Source organism: Stenella coeruleoalba (assembly GCF_951394435.1).
Source record: "Stenella coeruleoalba genome assembly, chromosome: 2".
Classification (NCBI taxonomy): Eukaryota; Metazoa; Chordata; class Mammalia; order Artiodactyla; family Delphinidae; genus Stenella; species Stenella coeruleoalba.
The window spans coordinates 141480039-141506763 of NC_137147.1; the positions used below are offsets into that span (position 1 = coordinate 141480039).

A 26725-nucleotide genomic window follows, 5' to 3' on the forward strand; every position below is an offset into this window, starting at 1 on the left:
GGACAAGCAGTCTTGAGGGTTAAGCCTCTCTCTTGCAGTGCGCTCTGCTGAATGTTCTCTGACTCTCTGAAAGAAGACAATCCCTTGACTTGAAATAATGGTACAGACTGATTCCAGCTGCGTGTCTGTTATAACGTTCACCTGGAACTAAAGAAGAGCTTCCAAGTGGGACTGGGGTAACTGTTCAAAAGGTCCGTTCTCAAAAGCAAATTCTACCGCCCACCCACCCCCAAATGCTACGGATTATATAATCTTTTAAAACATTTAAGATAAAGCTACTCATCAACATCAGCTAAATATATACATATTAATATTTATATATTAAATTATCTGAAACATGATGCTTAGAAAGCATGTAGAATAGGTTTTACCAACTTTCCTAGGAGTAAAGGGGACTGGGGAGGAGAGGGGATTACTTTAAAGCACCTGAAATGTATATGTGCTTTTGGTTCCTGTTACCATCACTTATCTGTTTTATTACCTAAGATAATTAGTACATGGACACAAACTATGCTAATATCAATCCTAAAGTACCTGTACATATATGTCAGGTCAATCAAATTATAACTGCCAAGATTACAGAGTTTAGTATACAGTCTAATGCTGACAACTTCAATTTTTTAAAATAAGACTTTAATGAATACAAATTAACTTTCCCTCTTCTGCCCCTGCTGGTAGTAGGAGGAAAAAAAAGTTTCCAAAGTGCAACAGCCTCTTTCAGTCAAACAATGATTTCTAGGCCAGCTTTACAAAATCTTGCCAATTCAAAGTTCAAGAACATTGCAAGCCAGTCCTGGCCTTGTCATATCTCCTGAGTCCATCCAACACCTCAGTTATTCCATGTGAAATGGAACTCTGAGATGATGCCTTTAAGCAAGCAGTCATAGACTGGTAAGAATTAAACATCCCTAAAAATGGTTATTCGGCCTCCCGAATTTATTTGGTTGGCATTCCTTGACTCAGAAGAGTCCATGCTGTCAAGCATATCTTCATAAATCTTGAGCTTGATGTAGTATGGAACCTAAAAGTGTAGAGGAAATTAGACAAAAGTGGATATAGGAAGTTTAAGTTGTTTTAAGTACATTATGCTTTTTGATGGAACTAAATGAAATGATCAAAGAATGGACTGTAATCAATTGCTATAACATGATGTAAAAACTTAACATATAAGTATATGAAGTACTTCTACCTTCTAAGCACCACCTACTGACATGGCCAAAAATGTATTACAGTGAGCTAATGCTCCAGATCCCAGCATTCAGGTGTATCTATACTTCCACTCTAATGAATGTAAGTAAACTGGGGCTCGGATGGGTCAAAAAGGAGCCTCTCCCAAGCCCTAAAGAGGACCTCCTCACAAGAATTAAAGACCAAAAGGGCAAAGCAGGGAAACTAATGACCACCCTATACCAACTCCATTCTCTGATTAACAGTCCAGGCAGTAAAAAAATACTTCCAAAAAGGTATACAGAGGAGGAACTAAGTGACTGTAAATGACTGCAAAGCTGGAACAGCTGCTACAGGAAATGTGGGAGTTCTGAAGCCCTTGATACACATTGGAAGTCTGCCATGGAACCCATTAGTTTGGGCAATAACCAGCAAAAGCAAGAAAATAAATAAATGAGTAAATCCTCCCTCCCCCACTTCACTCAAGGCTTAAGCAAATTTTATCGTTAGGGGAAAATATAATACTTACATGAATGCTGCATGTATGCATGGGAGCAAGTGATCAGCAATAGCAAATTTACTTTCAAAAAAAGCCTTATTAAAATATAAATACTAGAAAATTACTTTGTAGACCCAAGTAAATATTTCTCATACATATGTAGGAAGAAATAGAGATAAGAGACTTACCTCAGTATTTCAGGGCAGCAAGTGCTCAAATATCTTTCTCAAGTAAGGATCAAGAAGCATGGTGAAGTCAGATCAGCAAGGAGAAACTTCGTCTCAATCCCAGGTTTTATTTTCTTCCCTTAGCCTGCATGTACAATAACTGCTGCCTGGCAAACTGCAAACAAGCACTCAAGTTTCGTTTCACCTCTTTTTTGCCAAGTATCTTCTGGCAAAATTCAGCAAGAGGTGGCATGGTGGAATTGCTAAAGCACTGGGTCGAGATTTGAGTGTTACTTGTCCTCTCTGGGTTCCTTTTTTCCCCATGTATTGAAAAAAAGGTAGAAGCAGAGAAAGGTAAGGGAGCTCTGACAACCCTTCAGCTCTAGCATTCTATGATTTTTAAAGAAATGTAATACAACTCAAATCAGGCAATACAGTGAAGAAGGGAAAGGCACAGGGTGTGATTAATCTATTGTGGCAACAGCTGCCTTCACTTATCTAAAAGTTACTGGTAAAAGACATTCCAATCTAACAGAGCACCTACTAGGAACTTCTGTCTAGCACTGTCACAAATAGGTTCATGGTCAACCTAAACATGTGCACTGTGCATTTTATTGGCAACATGGAAAAATCTGTTCAATTATTTTACAGATATTAAGTTTTTACTCAAAGTGATGTGCATACAATTCAAATGAATAAGAAAAACACAATTACTGTACAATAGCATAAGTGCAACTATGAAATGGCAATACTTTTTTAAACACCCCAGATTTGTAATATATTTGTTCACTGTGCAGAGGGATCGTACCTTGTACAAAATAAAATGAATTTCTCAAACTAATTTAACAAGAATGCCCACTGTTGTGTTGCAAACTGAAAATGTGTCTATAATCTACACCTTAGGTTTAAATGTAGAACTAACCTACATTTTGCGTGGTCACTCTAGGCAGCAAGAAAAGTGAAAATCATCCCAATAGATGTTTGAAAATAAAGTGAAAAGGTTCTATCAAATTTATAACAAGAGAGTCTCTTCCTTTAAAGTAATGAATGGGAGCAACACATTCTTATTCATGTACAAAAATTATCGAAATATCTCACACACATCAGTATACTCAAATAGAGAATTTCTCTGCTTTCACAAAGATCTGGACTCAAAGACAACTATTACAACTTGTGCTCAGCTCCAGAGACACAAAGGTACTTCTATGGAAAGGAATAAAGGCAAGTGTAAGGGCCACCTCATTAGCATAAGTGCAATGAAGAGCTGTCCACCAGAAGTTATCACCCACTACAGTACTCTGGGTGCATCTGTTTTAGGACCTTTTAAAACATATCCTTGTGACCTAACTGGTAAAGCAGCAGCAGAATTAATTTTGTAATAAAATACAAATGCTAAAAAATAGCTTACTGAATGCATTCAGTGGTATAAGTTTAAAATTTCTCCCTTATACTTTCAAAGTTTTGTATGTAATTCTCATACTTAAGTCAAACTAAAACCTTTCAACTTGTCAGTTCACAAGGTTTACATGATACTCAAAAGTTATTTCCACTTAATAAAATGTCTAACCAAGAACTTTTGCTATTTAGAGACTAAGACTCATTCAGAAAAGATCTAACAGACAATCCTTAAAGGCCAGGAGGCTAGGGCTTTGACATCTGAGTGAAAGACAAAACATAATCAAGGGATATAAGGCTAATAAAGGTATTTACTGAGAATAATAGTGCTTTAAGATTATGACTTACGAGGCTCAGAATACCACCCAATAGCATAAATGACAACCAAAGGCGGCAGGTTGTGCACTCAATCACTGCAAGTTGTGCACTCAATACAGGAGATTCAAGAATGATACCATTAGCCATTCATCCAGCCAGAGGGAAGACAGAAGAGGCCCAATTAATCTGTATGTGGCAACAGAAGATGGAAAATCTTTCTCAGAAGGGATGGATGACGGATACATAAGGGATTCATTATACCATTATTTATACTGTGTATAATAATTATATATTATTTACGTAATAATTTTATGTAACAATTTTTTAAATGTTTAAATGGTAAAATTCTCAGACTATAGCCCCCCAAGCTAAACTAGAATGAACCCTAGGATTAGCCCCTTCACTCTTTTAGATGGTCCTTCCTTATTGTTCTGACACAGGGTTGCAGGAAGGATAAATATTAGGAATATAAGTATGAACAAAGCACTTTCCCTACCCTTGTAGATCTTACAATGTAGCAATTATAGAAGGGCAGGGATAAATAGAGGACCCTGGTGATTAGTCTGATAGTGATTATACATTTTCTTCCCTGACCTGCAGAGCTAGAAAGACTCTGAGCAGTGGTCCAACAGAAACCCAGAGAAGGAGGAAGCTCTGGTCTGCAGCGCCGGTTGTCAGATTACCTCCTTATTCCAGTTTCTGCCTCCCAGGCCATTGTCTAGCCCAGCAGATGGCCCTCCAGAGCCTTAGGAGTGAGTGCTAAAAGCCATACGCTTATTCATTAGGATGCGGATAACAGGGTCTGAGATTTTGTGGTTTGGGGCCAAGGTTAAGTTCTACTGACTCAACCACAGGAAAGTAATCCTGTTGCCTATTAATTTTCACCATCACTGGTACTGATAACATAGTAGTTAACAGCCAATATACATGACATCTGTGCCAGGACCTATCAATTCTATGCTTAATAACGTTAAATAATTCAACTCAAATGTTTACTAATAATTACTATCCTAATAGACAATGCCATTTATATCATGTGTGTGCACACATAAACCTATACACTTGGATTTAATCATTGGTTCTATTGGTGGAATCAGTCCATGGACTGATCTACCTTACTAGATTAAACTTAAGAGATTAAAAAAAAAAAATTAAACACAAAATGTTTTTAAAGGTTCTCTCTCCCAAACATGAATATATTTCAAAGTATATATTAAAAGCCAGCAGAAGTTTCTTTTAACAGTAAAAGCCAAAAAACAGCAGTTCTCAGCTCACAGTTGACATAGCAGCCCCTCAAGTGCTCCTCCCCCCTTAGTACATATGGTACTTTGATGCATATTGTTGAAATTGACAGTCATTTTGCAAATGTTCTGAAAGCTTTCATCTTATTTAATGGTGTTAACATGGAAATAAAGACAGCATTTTAATCAAGTTATTATAAGACCAAAAACATCTTGCAAAGTATACACATGATTTTTACTTATCTATTAAATTTAAATTTTAGTTAGAATGCATAATAATTTGGCTCTAGTACCTGAAGAAAGTATTCATTCATAGAATTACTGAATTAAGGCTGGGATAAACCCCAGAAATGGTCTAATCCAGTCCCCTCATTAACTGGAAGTGAGGTTCAGAGATAAAATGACTAGAAGACCTGTGACTAGATTCCAAGTCTTTCTCACCCAGTCCAGTGCTCTATTATAGCTGCCACTTTCAATCTTTAAACTCAGAATTTAGCATACTTTCTAATATATGCCTAGTATCAACTTCCTTTCAAATATTCTTTCTCTATCCTCCAATTCAGCTTTTAGGAAAATAGATACCATTATCTCTCAGTCTAATCCTAATGGTCTCCCTTACATAAATTGTAATGATATTAGCATTCTGTATTACTTTATTGTTACCATCAGCCTCCCACAGTTTCTTTAAGAGATTAGAATGACAACTCCAGTTTATTCGGCGTATTGTATAGATGAGTGAAAAAGGTGACCTGTCAAATCCCAGGAAGGGATGCAGCACCAGGACTGCTCCAACCAGGAGAACAAAAAGCAGCTTTTTAGCACTTGTTTGACTGTTATGCTAACCCACTAAATGTTGTGGGGAAAGAAGGTCCTTTCATTGTCTTTGTTCATTTTTTTTCACACAGGGAATAGATATCCTTATGCACAGTCCTTATGCAAAATTCATATTTTGTTTTGAATTTTTTTCTCAGGCTTATGATGTTTGTGAGACATCAAATAACCAGCCTCCATTTTTCTCCTCTGTTTAAAAAAAAAAAATCTCCAGAAATTGAAACCTAACAGGTTGGAGTAAGTTCTTAATTATCCACCCAGCCTTTGAGTTATTCTGCTTCTGGTGTTGGCCAAAATTGTCTAAATAGTAGAGCTTTTTTTGTCTTTTTAAGGTAGATGGAAGAGATTATCACAATAGCTCAAACCACTGAGAGGGTTTGCATTTTGTAAATATAAGTCACTGACGACAAAAATTAAGATGTTTATTTCCCCAAGGATGAAATAAATATGACTAGCTCTGATGGGCAATCCAAACTCAAGAAGTCTAACCTTCCTGCAGAACCCTCTGGCAGAAGACACCAACTAGCACCCCTCCTTAGAATTACAATTTAGCATACTCAGTGCAATGGCTAAAGAAACTTACCCTTACAGAGTAACAACTACTATTAGAGAGAAATCATAAACAGCATTTTAGAACAATGACATACAAGTTAAAATCAAGATGGCTAAGTGACTTTTCAGGACAATGCAATAGGTTTTTTAAAAATTCAAAGTTAAAATAACTGAAAAGCAAGGTCAAAAAGCAAAATACTTCTAAACTACCTTGAGCCCTAAATTGTCATAATATTTAAAAACTTAATGTTTCTTACTTGAGACAGTCTGTCTCCTGAGATACTATTCAGAATGAAGACACTTGTTGAAATGCAATCAGATTCATTTTCTACTACTACTTAAGGTTTCTTGGAATTCTCCCAAGATCCAACCATGCCCAAGGCAACATTAAGTCTACATCTGGTATAAATTCAAAGTTACTTTATTCATTTTCAATTCACTACCTAGTTTCTCCTTCTCTTAAATAATTTTGTAAAAAATTTACTACCAATTTTGAGTAAAATAGTGATGGAGCCTCTTCTTGGGTCTGGTGACACTGTTACGTACCAAAGTACAGAGATTACTTTCCTAATGTTTTTGGTAATATTCAATACTTTTTCCAAGAACAGCATAATTGAACTATATGTCTAAAATCAAAGCTGAATTCACACAATGATGCCTCCAATTCAATTGTTTACTCTGTAATCCAAGGACCTATGCTCTTACTCATCAGAAGCAAATATTCCATGGCTACATCCAAAGCACTCAAAGGAAAAATATAATCTGACAACATAAAGAATAGTCCCCCTATAACAGTTTATTAGAATGTGAATATATTCCAAATCAATAACTAAAAAAAAAAAAAAATCAAGTTACAAAGCATGCATAAAATACAAAGTAGCAATTTACAAATAGATAGTAGTATCTTCATAACCAATACACCAAAATAATAAAACGGCTACAGAGAAAAACTAAATTGACTAATCACAGCAATGCCTTCCGTGCGCCCCACACGTCATGAGCACCGCAAAAGACAGAAGATTAACTATGAAACATAGTAATCTATGCAAGCCCACACACATGTATATTTTGGGGATATTCCACCATCCTGAATTGTATCACTTTAGTTGACACAACTTGTAGAACACTTCAGTTAAGTGCTCAATACTATCCACAAGAAAACAAAACTAAATATTAGTGTGCACATTTCTTAATGAGAAATGAGTTGCTCCATTGATTTCAATAATGTAGTGGAAGAAAACTTTCAGGTTTGTACAATGCCTAAATGCATTCTATTTAACTCAAGGTACTATTTCATCTTGCGTACTAAAAGAATACATGCCTTTAAGTGGTACCACTTGAGCAGAAATTAACCTCTCACTGTATTCTTTAGACATACTGAAACCAGATATTTAACTGGACTATATTCCATAATATACTGCAAAACTCAAAAATCAGCATTGTTAAAATAATTTTCCATGCCTGCTGGTGGATATGGTGATAAAACTAGGTTGCATTTCATTTACTGGAAGGTTTTAAGACAAAATTAACACTTCACCATTGGATACTAAGAGCATTAAACCAGTTATTGCCTGAGCAATAAAATGCCACACAATCTACTGCTGGGAAATTGGAGAAGTTAAATGACTTGGGCTGCCTGATTACTGTAACAGAGGCACCTCATATGGAATTCCACCAGTCTCTCCAGTTCCCAGCCTGCCAGGCAGCACTGTTTAACATATGGCCCCATAACCATACTGCTACTGAAATCATCACTGTCTTTTGTGTTTATTAAGATAATTCTTATCCAGAAAAAAGTGCCCCCCTCTCTAATCAATTTTGATGTTTACAAAAATTAAAAAACAAAATTTACTAAACTACATAACCCTATTAAGGCATGTTAGAAATTGACTTCCAGAATAATGGAAAATTTTCAAGCTCTCAAAATTCTGCTATGTTTATAGGGCAATTCTTAGATTTATGGAAATATACACTGCACTGAGAGAAGAGTGTATTAATTATAAGCTGCTCTGTGGCAAAATGATAGCTTATTTCTATAGTCTTCTTAATTTGATTTAATCAAGACCAACAGATCTGAGCTTCAAGGGATCAAGTTATATTATGTCCTACAGTGACAGCTTCCATGATGAAAAGTAAACAATAATTGAGGAATCCAAACATTCAGTTTATTAAACTAAGGCTAGTGAAGCCATAGCATGAAAAAAAAGCTGCAGTCATTCGGGACAAGTGGGTGATTTTATAAAGCTAAAATCAAAAGACTTAAACTTAAGACATGGAAAAATTCATAAGTATGAGGAAGTAATAAAACACAAAAATGACCACAAGAATTACAAATATATTTAAATCTCAGACCTGGGAATTGGACTATACACAGCCTTCTAGGGGAGAAGAGAAACGCCTTATATGTTCTGACAGCACTGCACCTTTGGCTTGTTTTCAGTGGTTGGTGGAACATGAATAGGAACCACATTGTTGCTTGGAGACATGTCATTTTCACGTCTGTCTGACATTTGCTTCTGGGAAACAATGCGGTATATCTCTGAGTAAAAAAAAAAGAAACAGCAACACCCGGTGTGAACAGACCCATAAATCGTTGATAAAAAAGATACACAGAGGCAGAAGTTATATTTATAAGAGAAAAAAATGCAAATAAACTGAACAGAGACTGCATATACTCAAAGTTTTATTTTCAAACAGCCACTGATTTGAGTCAACCCATTATTTCACAACAATTTCCCTTAGGGTAAGAAGAGAAATAAAGGTTTTCCATTTCAGAGGGAAAGGTTTACCAATCAGTTAAATAAATCTTGGTCTAAAGAGATTACACAGTTTATGGGCTTAGATCTAAATTTCTACCCTTACCAAAAAAACCTACATACATTGACACTGTACCACAGAAAAATATTTAAATCTGCATTATCAGACACAGTAGGTATTTCTGTTGGCTACATAGGGAAGCATACAACTTCATAAACAAGTCAAAATCCCAAAGGACTCTTGGAAAAGAAGAACGGAAAGATAATGTTTATCAGTGCCACCTGAACTAAAGTTAAACTATAATGAAATAATTATTCAAATCAAGCAACTTAAGATTTTCTATGACACTTATCAAAACTAATTGTTTAGCATCTACCTCTTCCACTAAACAAACTAGTGGATGAGGAACGTTGCCTGCCATATCAGTAAACAAAGGATGATGGGCCATCAAGCCATCAGCCACTGCACCCACCCCCCTCTCCCACGGTGCACCCCGAGGGAATTCAGGATGGAGAAAAGTAGAATACTGGCCCTAGATAGTTAAGGTGCATATCAAAGGAGTCATTTCAATGAGCCCAGACTCTTGCAGCTTCCCATACAAAGAAAAGCCCTAAATTCATTAACTTGAGATGTCTGGTTTTCTTTAATTAACAGTAATCTTTTGATGTTCCAGACTACCTAGTTTTTGTTCAAGAAACTCCTATATATCCTGGCTCCTCCCTTAACTATCTGAGAGGCTATCTGAGAGGCTGCCTCCTGGGCTTAAGTCCTCAGCAAGTCCGCCAAATAAGACATAGTTCTCAATTTTTAGGTTGTGCATTTTTTTCAGTCAACAAACTGTAAGGACCAAAACTGTATCTACTTTATTCACTGCTGTATCTCCAGCATATAGTAGGGGTTTGATAACTAAGTACACGAATAAATGTTATTAAATTCCTCTACAGCAAGTATCCTTATTTAATATATTGTATTTGGTCTTACAGTGCACTGCCTAAACGTAGCTCCCTCTGACTATATAAACTCCTTACAAACAAAGAATGTATCTTACCTTTGTTCTCAAAGTGCTCCCTCCAAAAAAAAAAAAAAAAACCCTCAAAAGATAAGGGAACTCTAAAAATGGGACAAACTGACATGATATACCTATTATGATGGACTATGAAGTACAATATATTCCTATGAATGACACCTATGTATTCCTACCAAAAATGTTGAAAATGAATTTATCATGAGGAAACAATTAGATAAATCCAGACTGAGGGACATTCTATAAGACAACTGGCCAAGACTCTTCAAAAAAAGTTACTGCCACGAAATACATTTAAAAGATGAGAATAAATGCTTTAGATGTGGGCTACAGCCCACCTATTTATATTAAATATATGTTAACCACCTATTTAAATTAAATAAATACAATTCAAAATCCAATTCCTCAGTCCAATAGCCATATTTCAAGTGCTCAATAACAACCCGTAGCAAGTGGCTATTCTATTCAGTACCCAGATATATAACAATTCCATCAATGCAATGTGTTTTCCTTGACTGGATCCTAGGTTTAAACTGTAAAACCCAAATCTATAAAAGACATTATTAGTACACCTGGAGAAATCTGAATATGAACTTGCACATTAGATAATACTACGTAAACAAAGTTCTTGGATATGATATACGGTATTGTGATTATGTAGGAGAATGCCTTTTTCTGAGGAGATAAAATGCTCAAGTGTTTAGTAGTAAAGTGCCATAATGCCTACAGTTTGCTTTCCAAAGATTGAGCAAAGGGGAAGAAAAGTATATTTACACATATAGAAATAAACCAAATGTGGCAAAATGTTAATAACTGAGGATTTTAGATGAAGGATATATGGGTGTTCACTGTATTACTTCTGTAATATTTGGAAATTTTTAAAATATAAAGTTATGGGGAAAAAAGAAAGTGGAACCATATTTTCAAATGTACGAACATCATTTGGATTCTAGGTTGAACTGTTAAAATTTGAGACAGGAAATTTTAATATTGTTTGGATAATAGAGGACAATAAAGAATTACTGCCAGTTTTTAAATGGTTTTGTTGTTACGGGTTTAAGTCCTACCTTTTAAATATGCATCATGAAATGTTTACAAATGAAATGATGTAATATCTGGGATTTGTTTCAAAATAATGGGGGAGGGAGTAGGTGGAGGAAAGACTGGCTCTGAACTGACAGTTGTTGATGGCTACATTGGCTCATGATAATATCTTACTTTTGGTATGCTGAAAATTTTCCATAACAAAAAATTAAGGAAATGTACTAACTAAATTAATACATTTTTTCCAAGTTAAAAACTAATTTCCCTAAAGTTGAATAACAGCAAACTGTAATCAACTGAATATGTAAACTAACAAAAACACTGACAGCTCGTGTGCCTTCTCTTATGCTTTTTTGGGGGAAGCAGGTGGCTAAAATTTATGTTTCAGAAGGGTGACAGTGGTTCAAAGGTGAAGAAGCACCAAGGGAAAAGATTAGATTCCAATAAAGAAAGGCAGACTAGAGTTTAAAAAAGAAAAAAGGATATGCAGGACGTGGAGTCTTCATTTGGATTCTTTTCATTAAAAAGGGATGGGACCGGGGCTCCCCTGGTGGCGCAGTGGTTAAGAATCTGCCTGCCGGGCTTCCCTGGTGGCGCAGTGCTTGAGAGTCCGCCTGCCGATGCAGGCGACACGGGTTCGCGCCCCGGTCCGGGAAGATTCCACATGCCGTGGAGCGGCTGGGCCTGTGAGCCATGGCCACTGAGCCTGTGCGTCCAGAGCCTGTGCTCCGCAACGGGAGAGGCCACAACAGTGAGAGGCCCGCGTACCGCAAAAAATTAAAAAATTTTAAAAAATTAAAAATGAAAAAAATAAAGAATCTGCCTGCCAATGCAGGGGACACGGGTTCGAGCCCTGGTCTGGGAAGATCCCCATGCCGCGGAGCAACTAAGCCCGTGCACCACAACTACTGAGCCTGCGTTCTAGAGCCCGCGAGCCACAACTACTGAGCCTGCGTGTTTCAACTACTGAAGCCTGCGTGCCTAGAGCCCGTACTCCACAACAAGGGAAGCCACCGCAATGAGAGGCCTGTGCACCGCCACGAAAAGTAGACTAAGAAAGCCCGCGTGCAGCAACAAAGACCCAACGTAGCCAAGAATAAATTAATTAATTTAAAAAGAAATTTTAAAAAGGGATGGGACCAGAGTGTCTAGGGTAAAGAGAAAGACAGTCATTCAATCAGGCTAGTGACTAAGAAGTAAAGATAATCATTAACTTACTGAAAAACTATACCATTCATTCTTTATTCTTTATGTTTTCTCCCTAATCCCCAACTGGAAGGCTCTTCTTTCTCAAGTGCAAATGATTAAATGTGACCCTCTACAAATTTAACTTCTTTACAAGTGGTTTTAAATATTACGTTAGGGGAACCAAAACAAAAATTATTTTGCAGGTTCTTAAATAAAAAGCAAATACTGGAAGAAAGTAAAAAGCAGAGTTCTCAGAGAACACAGAAAGGTAAATAATTAAAGAGATCTCATTACAAGGAAAGAAATTTGAGCAGTGTTATAAAACTGCCTGCAAGTACTGCATACTGTTTTGTAGAAGTAGATTATTACTACATTGCTACAGTCACCAAAAAGATGTCTGCTAATAAAAATGCCACCCAAGGCAACAAAGAAAAAGGAAAGTGCTGATCAGAAAATTAGGAGAAATTTTTTCTTTCAGTTAGAATGGGCACTAAGAAGCTACACAAGTAATTTAACATCTCTGTGGCTGGGTGTGTCACTTAAAAAAAACTTTGATAAGAAAATATAAAGCAGGTACCTTCTAGCCGGTATCTGATTAGAGAAGGTTATTTAAGTGGGGGGAGGGGAACAGGACTAATAACTTGCTAAACCAGATGCAAATATTTTCCTCTTTCAAGGGCATGTTCTCCTTTAGAACCAAATGTATGTGATATACCAATTCCTGTGCAGACCCTTTTCAAGAAGTCCAAAGGACAGGTAAGGTTAGAAAGAAAAGGAATTCTGCTTTATCGTTCTTATATCAGGATCTCCTGTATGAGATCTAAATATAAAGTAAAATATTAATATAAAATAGCTTTAAATATAACCGAGTAAAGTTAAATAAAAGACATATGCCTATTTCTACTCTAATGGAAATATGGATCAAGTTTCAAAGTAAATTCTAAGGAAGTTAAATGCAATAGCTCTAAATTGGGGAACAAAAAAAACTAAAATTCCTCAGTCCCTCCAAAAATTGTGAAAATAGCAGAGACCTGAGTTATCCTACTACAGCCTACATCAGAATTTGTTAGACCTTCTTCAAACCAACTGCTCAGGATGTAAGTTTCTTGAAGGTCAAAAAATGCTCTGATTTGACTGACACAAGGTTGCCATATGCAAAGAATCAAAGCTACTATGTCTGATTAAAAGACACTCACTACTCCAATAAAATTAATGCCTGAAAAACCCTAGCCTCACTTTTTAGAGACAATATGCTAAGTGAACTAAAATTCTTTCAACCAGGAATTCCCTGGCGGTCCAGTGGTTAGGACTCCATGCTTCCACTGCAGGGGGCACAGGTTCAATCCCTGGTCGGGGAAATAATATCCCACAAGCCACACAGCACGGCCAAAAAAAAATTCTTTCAACCATAGAATTAAGAATTTAGTCTCCATACTACAAAGATGGCTTGGACTTATTAATTACATGGAGAAACCTGGAGGACATCATCATAACCAACATCACCAGTAATTAATAAGACAAACCAATATCATGAGCCTTCTGATATGATGCACTGAGAACACTTTTGTGGTATTCCTGCTGAAAATACATAACCAGAACTGAATCACAAGGAAACATAAGACAAACCCAAATTGAGGGACACTACAAAATAACTGACCCATACCCTTCAAGAAATGTCAATAAACAAAAGACAAAATGAGGAACTATTCCAGATTAGAGAAAACTAAAAAGAATTATGACAACTGAATGCAAGTATGATCTGATTACAGACTGTCTTTTGCTAATAAGGACATAATTGGAACAGTTGGCAAAATCTGAATAAGATCTGTAGCTTAACATTGATGTGGTACTATTACCTAACTCTCTAATTTTGATCAATGTACTATGGCTATGAAAAGACTATATCCTTGATTTTAGGAAATACACGCTGAAAAGCACTTAGGGATAATGGGCAACATGTCTGTCACTCTCAAATGGTACAGGAAAAAAACAGTATTATTTATATATTTAGAGAGGAAGAAAAAGAAGCAAGCAAGTGTGGTAAAATATCAACATCTGGGGAATATGGGTTAAAGGTATTTGCAAATACTCTGTACTATTATTGCAACCGTTAAGTCTGAATTTGTCAAAATTCAAAGTTAAAAGAAAAAAATAATACAGTATGGAAAATATGGATTAATAACATCCCTCAATGAACTTGAGGATGAAAGAAAACAAAGCTGCACTGAAATTTAGAGGCCAAGCAACGTATCAGGCTCACTCATGCACTAACCAACTACCTCCTAAAAATACCATCAGCAAAATTATGTCATGAAGTTACAGTCAAAGTCATGGATGTCAAGATTGGCATGGGTCGATTCTAAAAAAAGCAACACAGTTAACTTTGAAGTAACAATGGAGATACATTTTCTAATACATAATTTTGCATCTTAAAAAGTAAAAAGCTATTTTTTTCTTCCAGCAACATCAAAAGACAACATAAATGCTCCCTTAATACTGTTAACACGTAAGGCAGAATTAAGCCTAATGAGAATACTGTTCTATTTCCTGTTTCTCCTATGCATTAATACTCCCACTATTATATAGAAAAGTTTAGAACAAACATCCTAACACTTGCAAGACACAGATGTCTGCTGCCATATCCAGTGATCTCTGATCCCACAGATCAACACTGAGACATTACAGGAAGCTGAGGAAATAGTGGCTATAGAGAGAGAAAAAGTGGTAGTAGTAAGTGAAGCTCAAGCCTTGTTTGCTTTCAAGCAATATTAATTAAGCAGTAACAAAAGCTTAATCAAGAGTGAATTTTAAGAGAAACAGCCAGATGTTCATCATTCAGGACAAAACAGATCAATTTTAAGTATATATCACTGCTTATTGATTAGTTCATGTTTGAACAGATCATACGTTCAACGTCACAAAATGATACACAAAATAGTTAACTGCAGATGGAAGAAAACACTTGGCCTCATTTTCACTCAATATGAGAATAAACGGGCTATAAACTGAAATCAGAATGGGCTAGAATTATAGCAGAGATTTGATAGGACATAAAAAATAACCCAACAAGGACTAACTAAAGTTTTTTCAAATGAGGTTTTTCAGAGGCCTTAAGAGACTCACAGACTTTGAAGATGATTTAATTCACTCATGTTAAGACACTGAATCTTAGGACTAGAGAGGTTCACTGGCTTTAGATATACAAGGGAATGAGAGCAAAGTGATAAAAAGTAAAACCTACAGCTCCTGGGTCTCAACTGAGTATTCAACACATTGATCCAAGAGAAACCACACAAGTGCTTAAAAAGGAAAAAAAGGATTTGCAGACATAGTGCATATTCAATCAGATCTTGCTTGCTTGAAACAATCTGCAATGAAAGTTGACACAAAGATTCTAAAACAAAGCTACTGTGTTCCAAAGACTGTTTATCCAACTCTAGCACCGGTCCTTTATTTACTATTTTTCTGATAACAGAAAAGAATTCTAATAAACCAGGTATGTAAATCATCAATATAGTTTATTTTTAATGAGTTTTTTTTCATACCTTCACTGCTATTTAGCTACCGATATCAAATATTTACAATGTACCAGGGACAGCTAAGTATTTTACATGTACAAACTCATGTACTCATTTTTGGAGTCTAGAGTAGATGTCTCAATGACAGACAATTCTTTTCTGTGAGTTAGGTTATAGGGACAAAAACCTTTAAGTCACAACATTAACAGTCAAGTCAAATCATATCACAAGGTATTTATAAATACAAGCCCTTACTTGAAAGAAAATAACAGAACTCCCAAAACATATTTCAACTTTACATACGAAGAAATTAAGGGCTAGAAAGGTTAAGTAACTTGCCGAAGATTATAGGAGCTAATTAATAAGTGGAGCAGCCAGGACTAGAAACCAAGTCAGGCTTCTAAACCCATGTTCCTAAACCCTAAGTTTTATTCCCTACATTTTTACAGTAAGATAACATTTAAAAGCTAAAATCTGTTGGTCTCCAATACAAGTGCTGCATACGAAGAATAAAAATCTTCTTACATTATAATTGGAAGCTCATTTACTTAACCATTTCTCCATATATATTTTTTAGACCACATAAGATCACTATATATTAAGACTATACTCTAAATTATGAGTTCTTAAAAGTAATATACAGCGACCTCCCTGGTGGTCCAGTGGTTAAGACTCCACGCTCCCAATGCAGGGGGTCTGGGTTCGATCCTTGGTCAGGGAACTAGATCCCTCATGCCACAACTAAGACCCAGCATAGCCAAATAAATAAATAATTTTTTTTAAAGTAATATACATTTTTAAAGTACTTAAAAACAACTCACTGAAGTGCCTATTAGAGGATTAAGATTAAACTTTCAGATGAATTGTTCATTCTATTAAAGTCAGGGTAAATATGAGTCAACATAAATAAAATGTCCTCTTATTCCTGAGGTTGACCTGGTCTACACATCCACATTCCAAAACAGCATGAATTTTGTTTCTTTCCCACTACTTATTTAAACTTTTCAGTATGTAATCACTGGCTGATTTTCTCCACAGGTGACACGTTGCTTCTTATCCAATAATAGATCATGGCAGAATTTTACTTTTTGCTTTCTCATTTAAGTTTTTAAGAATATATTTTTCCCTGGGTGCTTCTATAGCAAATCAGAACCAAGAATGCCTTTTCTTTACTAAATTTCAAGAAGACATTCATATCTTTCCATAAATGGGACTTCAATATTTATTTTCTAAAAAGTACCATTAAGCATTGCTTTGTGCTTATGACCATGAAATATGGAATTCATGGACCAAAGTAATAACAGAAGTGAACAAATTATTTTCAAAGTATTTTTCCCACTATAAACCAGATGAATTAGGATGATTAAAGCTCAGCAAGCAAGGGTTGTTAACTAATTTTGTACTCTAAACAGGTCTTGCGATAGTAGCTCTCAAATGATAGTCATTCTCAGTGTGATTTTATAGTTTAGTTTCCTGATTAATTTGTTTAAATTTCCTTCCTAATACTTCAAATTCCCACTGGTATAATCTAAAAATGCAAGTCTTACCTGTCAAGATTGTCTGAAAAGCAGCTTCTACATTTGTAGAGTCTAGAGCAGATGTCTCAATGAATGACAAACCATTCTTTTCTGTGAGGAGACACAAAAACTTCAGTCTTATCAAATTTTAATACAAGGGATGTATTAAAGCTTTCAAAAGGAAAGTAACAGAACTTTTTTAAAGCCCAAGACCTCCCCAACTTCTTGAGGAATAAGAGCACATGTTACTTCCACTTTAGTAGATTAAAAATGACAGCGAGAAATTTTCACTGACTTCTTAATTAAAATAAATACTCGTTGCATCTAAATACTACTACTAGCAATGAACAACACTAGGCATAATGTAGTAAACTTATCAAATACTCAGCTAATTTCATCCCTTACTGGGCTTCTCCCCATCAACCACATAGCTATGGTATGAACGTGGGTGGGTATATGTGATTCACTCAGAATTCAGTGACTGTATTATCTGAAATAAAGCTTCTCTCCCAGAAAACTGAAAAACTGTGATAGAAAATTTTATTCACAGCATCATCAATAGTGGAAGGTCACAATTTTCACTTGTCAAGAATGTACAATGTTGCCTTCTAGTAGGCTGCCCCTACCAATACGGAGTCAGTAGATAGGCAGAGCCTCTATTAAGCCAAAAAAGTTACAACTCCTAAGCAGCTACACCCCTGTTGGTCCTTGACCACTCCCTGGGCCACTACTTTTCGGACACACATAGAACAAGCCTTAGTAAAACACAGACATAATGGAAAAACGTAGGAAGCACAGAATAAACATAGATTTCATCTACCCGTTCCAGGGAGAGAAAAGAAGACAGTATTCATAGTCAACTTTTGGCAGCAAAAACTCAAAATACAACAGTTTTAATAACTCAAAGTTAAGCAAAAGAGTTGTACAGTCATCACACACTTTCAAAACAACAATACTTGTTAAGCATTCATGTTTACCTTTCCAAAACTACTGTAACCGATTACCCTCATGGGAGGGTTATCAAAACTGCAAGAAATACAGAATCACTGTAATATCACAGAATTCATACAACTAACCTGCAAAAGCTCTTGCTTCATCTGTAGGAACCGCCCTGAGATGGCGCAAATCACTCTTATTGCCCACAAGCATGATAACAATGTTACTATCAGCATGATCTCTCAGTTCTTTCAGCCATCGCTCTACATTTTCATATGTGAGATGTTTAGCAATGTCATAAACCAATAAGGCACCTACAGCTCCACGATAGTATCTGAAAACAGAAACATGTATTTAACTATTAGAAAACAACCACAAGATGGAAGAGAACACCAGAAAAGACTAAATATATGGTGTATATATATATATATATATATATACACACACACATACACATATATATAGTTTTAAACACACTTATAAATTTTAGAATCCTAATACCAGAATTCTTTAAAGAAAACAAAACAGTACCTTTTTCCAATACCAAAAGTCAGTTAATTCACTTAGGTAGCCTATTTCACAGAACTTAAAAAACTATGAGACTTACGCTGATGTTATAGCTCGGTATCGCTCTTGCCCTGCCGTGTCCCATATCTGTGCTTTTATTGTTTTCCCATCAACCTGGATGCTTCTTGTTGCAAACTCTACTCCAATGGTGCTCTTGCTTTCAAGATTAAACTCATTTCGAGTAAATCGAGACAGGAGATTACTCTTTCCAACACCAGAATCTCCGATAAGGACAACTAAAAAGACAAAGAACTTAATGTCAGATGAATGAGGCACACACATTCACAATGCCATCATGTTTTAAAGCAAAAAAAGACAGGGCATCTGATTTTTAAAAAGGGATGAGGGTGGGGGTGAAGCTGAGTGCCCATGTTATCAATCGATAAAACCAATTTATACTTTTTAACGTGTTTCTACCTGCATAGTGACTTCCACACATCATCTTCCACACATCATCTGCTTAGCACAGATAAAGTATCCTGTCTCACACATGCAAATTTTAATCATAGGTCTACTAGGCACTGATGACAGGCTAATGCATTAATTTAACAATCAACGCTATACCAACCTTACTACCTTAGAAGGTAATAACTTGAAAGATAAATCCTAAACCAAATGAACAATTTATGATATGAAAATGTATTAGACATGAAAGCAACAAAGGATGTTAGTGCCCTAAGTATGTCTACTTAGTCTCATCAAAGCCTGGAAGACCTCAGGACTCATACCTAGGCAAAATGAAACACATGTAACACAGACGGCATCATGTTTATAAACGTTGCCACCCAGATCACAGAAACTACAATGGCCCTTTCATAGTTCCATTTACCAGACTGGCAGGAGACTAGAGACCCCTCCAAAAAGAAACACCCCACTAAGTTTACCAGGGGCCCTAGTAAGCTGACTAATAACTCTGACTTACTCTGAGTCAAAGTCAAAGCAAGGAGGGCCTACACTTTTACTTACGACTTAATGACTTAAAAAAAAAAAGGTTTGATTAGATGAATTTATTTCCTATGATTACTAAAGGAGGCAGTTTATTTACTAGCTAAATACAGTGGATTCTTTTTCATCTAAGGTGATATTACACTTCAAAAACAATGGGGAAATAGGCAGTCAACTTGTTTTAAAGCATTTCTATCTGAATTTAAAGAACAAATGAGTTCACAGGTTTACAGAATCTGAGCTTGATAACATTTTTTTCCTTGGTAAAAAATTTTATCAAGATTTCAGAAAATATTACACTTATTCCTACTGTTGACTACTAATGCTGCTTCTTAGTTCTTATTAGCTAATTGACTTAGATACCAGGACCAGATAATCAAACAAGCAAGAATAACACCAGGAATAAGACCATGCCTTACTAAAGAGACTGGTATCTGGTAGACAGTGGCAAGGGCAGTGAAAACTGTGAGAGCTCACTGCACTCAGGTCAGAGGGCAGAGTCCATTATGCATTCCTTCCTTGCCACAAGAGTGGATATAAGCTGGCCTCTGGACAGTCTTGGAGAGAGTACAATTATTAGCAAATGCATATCTTTCTGGCCTCTTCTATCAGCTCATTCAGCAAGAAATCATCCCGGCAGCAGTGACCCCATGCAGCAAAATGCATAGTTATTTCTAGTTATATAGTCAATTAGAGGTGTCAGAGGTACTGCAGCAAACACAGATAATACAGTAACTGCTTTAATTTGGATACCAGGGAAGAAGATGCTAAGGTCATGAAAGTAACGTACAAAAACAATGCACTTCCAATTTTATAGGATAGTTGGTTGATTTGTTAGTTCTCAAGGTCCCCCATTCTAGATGTGAAATGAAATCCCAGCTTCAGTAATCAAGTCCACCCTATTAGCAGGGTGTACTCACTGCTGCCTCTTAGCATAAGAGGCTGGATGTTCTGCTGAGGAAAACTCCTTTGAATCTTTTCTGGCCCCATGCTAGCACTGAGGTATAAAAGCCTCACTTGAAGTGGGAATAGCAAAGAAGGGAAAAACCAAAAAGCTGAACGTTTCTACTGCATAGGCACTCAGATACATCAGATATATCGATTTAGAAGCCAGTCATTTAGTTTAAAGCCAAAGAGCAAGACATCTAGAATGATAATGCCTTTGGAAAATAAATAAATAAATAACTCAAAGAACACTTTCCCCATCCCACAAAAACTCTAGTACTTTCAAATTTTGGTCTCTTGCCTTTCAACCTCCACTTTAATGATTATGTTCATTATCTCCCCATCCTCAAATCTTTACGCCATCATAAAAATATTTAGTGAGGGCATGTTTTCCCCTTGATATAATCAATTAATTTTAACATAAAATTAGTACCCTTATCTGAAAATAATTCAAGATTCATGAATACTTTATATAGTATAAAATAGTTATCTCAACTAGACATGGAAAAGGCTGACAGAATTATGACTAGCAACTTCTTAAAGGACTGTATTTTAAATGACAACAGAAAGTATTGGTTTTTTAAGAATAGCGCTGCCAAGATGATGCTGAGAAATGACACACTAAGGAAAGCTGCTTCTATTCAGTTGCCAAAAGAGAAACCACACCAAGAAAGGTTATATTTAGGCTCACTAAAAAATAAACAAACTAGAATGGATTAAATTACCTAAACAACAGAAGAGAATTTATTGGTTATAATTAAAAAAAAAACAAACCAAAAACCCAAAAGTTCATGGACTCACACTTAATTTCTAATCAAAACAGTTTCTCTCATTAAGATGACAATACTTAATTGATTTTTTTAATGAGACAAACTATATGATCACATCCTATAGTTCAAGAAAGGAATTTGAAGTTTTTCCTATACTTCCTAACTAGTATCTTAGGTTAAAAGTACTTCCACTTTAAACATTTTATAACTATAGCCATCTACATAACATATATATACGTGTGTAAGCATAAATTAAATAACAGCATCTGTATATGAAACATGTATCACATTTCTAAAATAACCTGATAATATTCATTACTACTTGGTTAACCTCATCTGCTGAATTTTATGTATCATCTCTAATATCTGATGCTAAATTTGGTTCATTATATATCAAATACTAGGCTGCTAAATGCCATAAAAACAGAATATACATATTAACTGACCATTATTTAACAGAAATTTCCAACTCTTCAACCACATTTAGTTTTACACACTCTCTTGCAAACTAACGTACTGGGCTAAAATTTAATTCAACAAATTAACCATAGTATCTCAGACCTAAAAGTTATCACCTGAAGGAGTAACTGACAATTTTCATACTGGCTTTTATAAATAAACTTGGAGATCTTTCTACTCTTTCAACTATTCATAGTCCAACCTCACCAAGAGTCTTTAAAATTCAATAAGGCTGAAGTAGACAAGTTTTTCTAGATTCAGCAGAACCCAAATTGCTCAACCAAAAGTTGTGAAAGAAAACCTATCAAGATGCAAGACAGCAAAGTTCCTATGGCAATCAGCTGATGGTTAATTACTACTGACCTTCAATGAGACTGAAAAGAAAATGGTGTAGACTATGTATCCAGGTATTTTCAGAAAATGTGACTCTGACTGAATTGGTGTCTACCACAATATTTGTAAACAGGAACTATGATTGATTCATAGTTCATTTATGTGTCCCAAAGGGCCTTAACCACATTGTGTGTAAATATTTGTGGAATTAAAGTTTTTAAAATAAAAAGTCAAGTTTTAAAAAATAAAATTAATTCCCCATCTCCACCAAAAGTCTCACTGTTGAACTTAACTAAAGATTAATGTTCAAGAACAAATACATAGTTTAGAATAATGCTCCTGCTCTCCCCACATTACATTCCCACTTGGACCACTCCACCCTACACCAACCAAAATATTCCTTCATTTTCAGCTGGTTAGAGTTAACAAACTAATTTACAATTCCCTCAACTCTTAAGTTTGCTAGGTAAGCATTCTTCCAGCTGGACAGCTGCAGCTCATCTCAGGGAATAAATCTATGTAAGAATGAAACCATTTAAAATGAAATTATTGTTGCTTCACTTTAAATTATAATTGTATAAATAAGAAATTGGCTATATAATCATCACAGAAGTTAAAAAGTGACTCATATCCTGTAAGAGCTTTAAAAAAAAGTGGAAATCTTTCTCAGCAGAATTTTTAAAACACCTTATCAAACAGCAAAATGTACAACACATGAAACCATAACCTATGGAAATATAAAACACTTTAGGAGGTCCTAGTTTTAAGTTTCTTTACTAATACTTAAATGCTCTTACAGTTACAGATTCAGGTTTAAAAAAAAACCCAGTGAGAACCATAGTAACTTCTTTCACATTATTACCATTTATTGAGTCCTCACAGAAGCTAAAATTTTACAATCAGTCTCATTTAATTCTCACAACAGCCCTGAGAGGTGTTTTTTTTTAATAGATGAGGGAACTGAGGCTCAAAAAAGTCATCTTTCCAAAGGTCACAAAGCAAATATAAAACCTGAGTCACTATTTGAACCCAGGCCTGTGTGATTCCAAAGCCCTGTGCTCTCTCAATCATTGTTAGTAGGATGGTCTAAACCCAAGGCTAAGTTAAAATTTCTTAAGCCAATCCAGGATACTGAGTATTCTTTGTGAGAAAATAACTGGCTTCTACAACCAACATTCAAGTTCTAAAACAAACAGGAGAAATACTCTGATAGTCTATCTCATCCTAAATTACTTACTTCAGAAGTACCTAGCTGCCCACTGCCCCTGCACCTGCACCTTGTTTAAAAAAACAAATCTCTCTTTAATGACTAAACCCCAGTCTCCAGGGTCTCACTTAAGTAACTGCACCAGACCTCAGATGCCTTCAGTCAAGAGTGTGCAAACTAATCCATGTTTCTTTTTTCTATTTGTAAAATGCATTAAGTACCCTCTTCTCCATAAATGCCTTTCCACTATCAGGGTAGTGGGAGTGGATACTGAAGGTACTCACCCTATATAAAAATTTCTGACCCAGAAGAATAAGTGGTGATAAGGGCATATCATCTGCTAGTGTGCCAAGATTTGCAAAGTATTGGTAAAGCAATGTTTCCTGCTTGTTTAGTCAACCATTCTTAGCACCCAGTGGCAAAGTCAGAAACAGTCACCAAGCTTAACATTCTTTTTAAACTCCACCCTCCACTGTAAAGCTTTAATAGCAATGGCTTCTTCCTCCTTGGTAAAGATCTTTGTTCAGCATACTACTGATGGATGCCCTCCTAATTCAGGAGCAGAGAAAGACCATCAGAGAGAGCGCATTCATCCAACAAAAAAAGCATTTAGTGTACTCTTCTCTCAATGAAAACTGTATCCGTTATTTTTGTTGATTAAAAAAAAACTATTTGGATTCTTTCTGGACTAACCAATAATTTTTTTTCACTCCCCACCCTCCAATATGTTTTGTCCAAGTGCACTACATGTTTCCCTACCTTATGAAAAATACTTAATTTGACCAAAGAGCACGCAACTTCCCCATGCCGCTCCCCCCTCCACCTCTGGGAAAAGGTATGCGGCCAACTAGGACTCTTCCCTTCCTGTTCTAAAAACACCAAAAGGTTGGATCCTCCCAGTGTTGCAGCAGGAAGCAACCAGTCCACAGCGATAAAGAAATCTAGTATTTGTGCAGCGCACAACCTTTCCTGCTCAGGAACTGGGCCTTCAGGTCTGGCAAGGATAACAGCCACCACCCATCCGCAACCCCTTCTCTCGAGCAGAGTCAAGAGCTATCCCAGGCTGTCTGCCGCTGGGAAGGGAGGGTAGAAGAAAAAAGGCTAGGTGGCAAGTCACATCGGTCTGCCGGGTCACTGCGACAAGTGCGCGCGTGGGTGCTGGGACGATCCCTCCTGCCCTACCCCCCCCCCCAGCGTCGGGGTCGCACACGAGACGTGGGAGAGCTCTTCAACTATCTGGGGAGGGAAGGCAGAGAAAGAGCTACCAATGCTGGGGGCAGTGCGAGAAGGTTACTGACCGAGAGAACTGTGGGGCGGGTGGGGGTGGGGCCGCCGGCCCGTGCGGCTTTTAACCAGGGCCTGGCCCCGGTGGTGGAAGAAGAATGCTAGGAGAGGCGTCTGTCCGAGGGGAGGGGAAGGGGCCCTCCCGAGAGGAAAGGGCGGCGGATAAGAAAAAGACCGGTACTGGGAGCGTGCGTCGAGGGAAAGGTGAAGAGCGGAGGGAAGGGCCTGTCAGAGGGGCTCAGGGAGGGTGTATACTGAGGGGGAGGGGGCGCTCAACCCGAAAAGATGGACGGTGGGAGGGGCGCCCCTTTGGAGGGGCCCTGGAACCCGGGGAGGAAGGAAGGCGATTTGGGAGACAGCAGCCGGCCGCGAGAAGGGCGCAGGGTAGGGTCTCTGAGGCGTCCTCAGGCCTCTGGGGAGGTCGCTAAGAGACCGCTGTGTGGTGAGGATCCCCTCTGTGACGGGAGGGAAAGGAGCTGAGCTGGGAGACCGCAGGACGAACCGCACACAGAGGAAGGGCTGAGGAAGGCCGATCTCAGGGCAGGGGCAGCCCGCGGGCGGGTCCCCCGGGAGTGTCCTGGGCCCCCGAATCGGGACTCGGCGGAGAGTTCGAGAGCCCGTGGCCTCACCTTTGAAGAGGTAGTCGTACTCGTCGTCGCGGGTGCCCATTGCGCGGCCGAGAAGCGAAGGGGCGGGAGCAGCAGTGGTACCGGTGGGACCAGGGGGCGTCGCTGCAGGGATAAACCGAACGCCGAGCTTCAGCGGCCGGACCCGGTAAAGAACCCCTCCCTGCCGCTACGCCACTTCCGGCAGGCCCCCGCCCCTAAGGGGAAGTACTTCCGGAGAGGCGGTGCCCCGCCCCTGAGCCTAAGAAGGGCGACGCTCTCGGGTTTCGCTTACGTTTTCAAATTCTCGTCCCCCACTCTCCCGCACCTCGGAAGGCTCTGAGCGGATACTGAGCCCTGGACTCCCGGCTGACCTTCCTAGCGGCTGCTCTCCGCACTTAATGGTCTCTCCCTCATTCCACGCGCCGCCATGCCGCGAAGCGGGGCGCTGGGGAGCGCTTCGGCACTGCCTCTGGCGGTTGGTTTGTGGATGGGGGCAGGGTTCTTTAAGAATTAGAGAACCGAAGGCGACATCGCGAGCGTGGCGGTTCCATGGTGTAATGGTTAGCACTCTGGACTCTGAATCCAGCGATCCGAGTTCAAATCTCGGTGGAACCTACACCGTTGGGTTTTTATGTTTTTTTTATCCTGGCCACGCTTTTATAATTCATTTACTTATTCACTAGGTGACTGTACACCTACGGTATATGTGTCTTTGAACTAAGTAGGGAGAGAATGTCACAAAATATTATCTTTGCCCGGGAAAACCACATACCTTTCCCTTTTGGATTCTGTACTCTGTCACCTAGGTATCTCCTAAGTAGCCTCTGCTCTTCGCCTTTTTTTTTTTTAACCTGGGCCCTCTTCAAAAGCTTCCATGAAAGTTGATTCCTTTTGCTAGAATTTTCAACCTCCAACTTCATTCAAGGGCAGGCACTTCTCACTCCTTTTCTCCCGAAATCTCTCAAACCTTCTCCAGACGTCATTCAGAGAACCTCGCCCACCCTCCTCATCAAGATTCATCAAGAACTTCTTGAACCCTATTTATCATCCTCTAAGCTAAACCTGGTTACATAATTATTTCATTTAACATGCAGAGCAAAGGATGGCAATTTCCATTTTAGCAGAGATGTGGATGGGGAGACTCAAGTGATTTGCCAAAGATCATGCAGCAGGGCCTCCCTGTATTTGAAGACAGTTTTTGTAATGCCAAAAAGCTTTTCCCATTTATTGTCAAACCCCACTACCACCTATATGCAATTTACACTTTTGGGCAGGAGTGCCCGTAGTAAGCAGAGTAATGGCTCCCCAAAGATGTCCACTTCCCAATCCTTGGGCACTGTGAATATGCTAGGTTACATGGCAAAGGGGAATTAGGTTGCAGGTGGAATTAAGGTTCAAATCAACTGACTTTAAAATAGGATGAGTATCCTGGATTTTCCAGGTGGGCCTAATG

General features: G+C 37.7%; 2 protein-coding genes across 3 annotated transcripts in view; one reads left to right on the plus strand and one right to left on the minus strand.

Moving 5' to 3' along the window:
* Positions 1 to 119, plus strand: part of MEGF11 (multiple EGF like domains 11) — a gene marked incomplete at its 5' end in the record, with an annotated part of 378890 nt that extends 378771 nt beyond the window's left edge. For both annotated transcript variants that reach the window (XM_079910943.1, XM_079910941.1), the window contains one exon: positions 39 to 119. In XM_079910943.1, coding sequence (XP_079767069.1) covers positions 39 to 70 — 32 coding nt within the window. In that variant the 3' untranslated portion in view covers positions 71 to 119. The remainder of the gene's footprint in view (positions 1 to 38) is intronic.
* A 6826-nt stretch (positions 120 to 6945) lies between these two features.
* On the minus strand, positions 6946 to 25542 carry RAB11A (RAB11A, member RAS oncogene family). Its single transcript, XM_079912492.1, has 5 exons — positions 25294 to 25542; positions 18762 to 18957; positions 18295 to 18488; positions 17249 to 17329; positions 6946 to 8709 (listed from the first exon to the last, which is right to left on the minus strand). The coding sequence occupies exons 1-5, from the start codon at positions 25331 to 25333 to the stop codon at positions 8570 to 8572; spliced, it is 651 nt and encodes a 216-aa protein (XP_079768618.1). The 5' UTR covers positions 25334 to 25542; the 3' UTR covers positions 6946 to 8569.
* Positions 25543 to 26725: the final 1183 nt, after the last annotated feature.

What these genes read in the sequence shown, in the direction of transcription:
- RAB11A (XM_079912492.1), bottom strand. Translation starts at nt 25,333, where the DNA reads ATGGGCACCCGCGACGACGAGTACGACTACCTCTTCAAAG. An exon ending in GTACGACTACCTCTTCAAAG is followed by an intron (nt 18,958 to 25,293) that starts GTGAGGCCACGG and finishes TTGTCTTTTTAG; the next exon opens with TTGTCCTTATCGGAGATTCT. An exon ending in TGAAGCAAGAGCTTTTGCAG is followed by an intron (nt 17,330 to 18,294) that starts GTTAGTTGTATG and finishes GTCTCCTCACAG; the next exon opens with AAAAGAATGGTTTGTCATTC.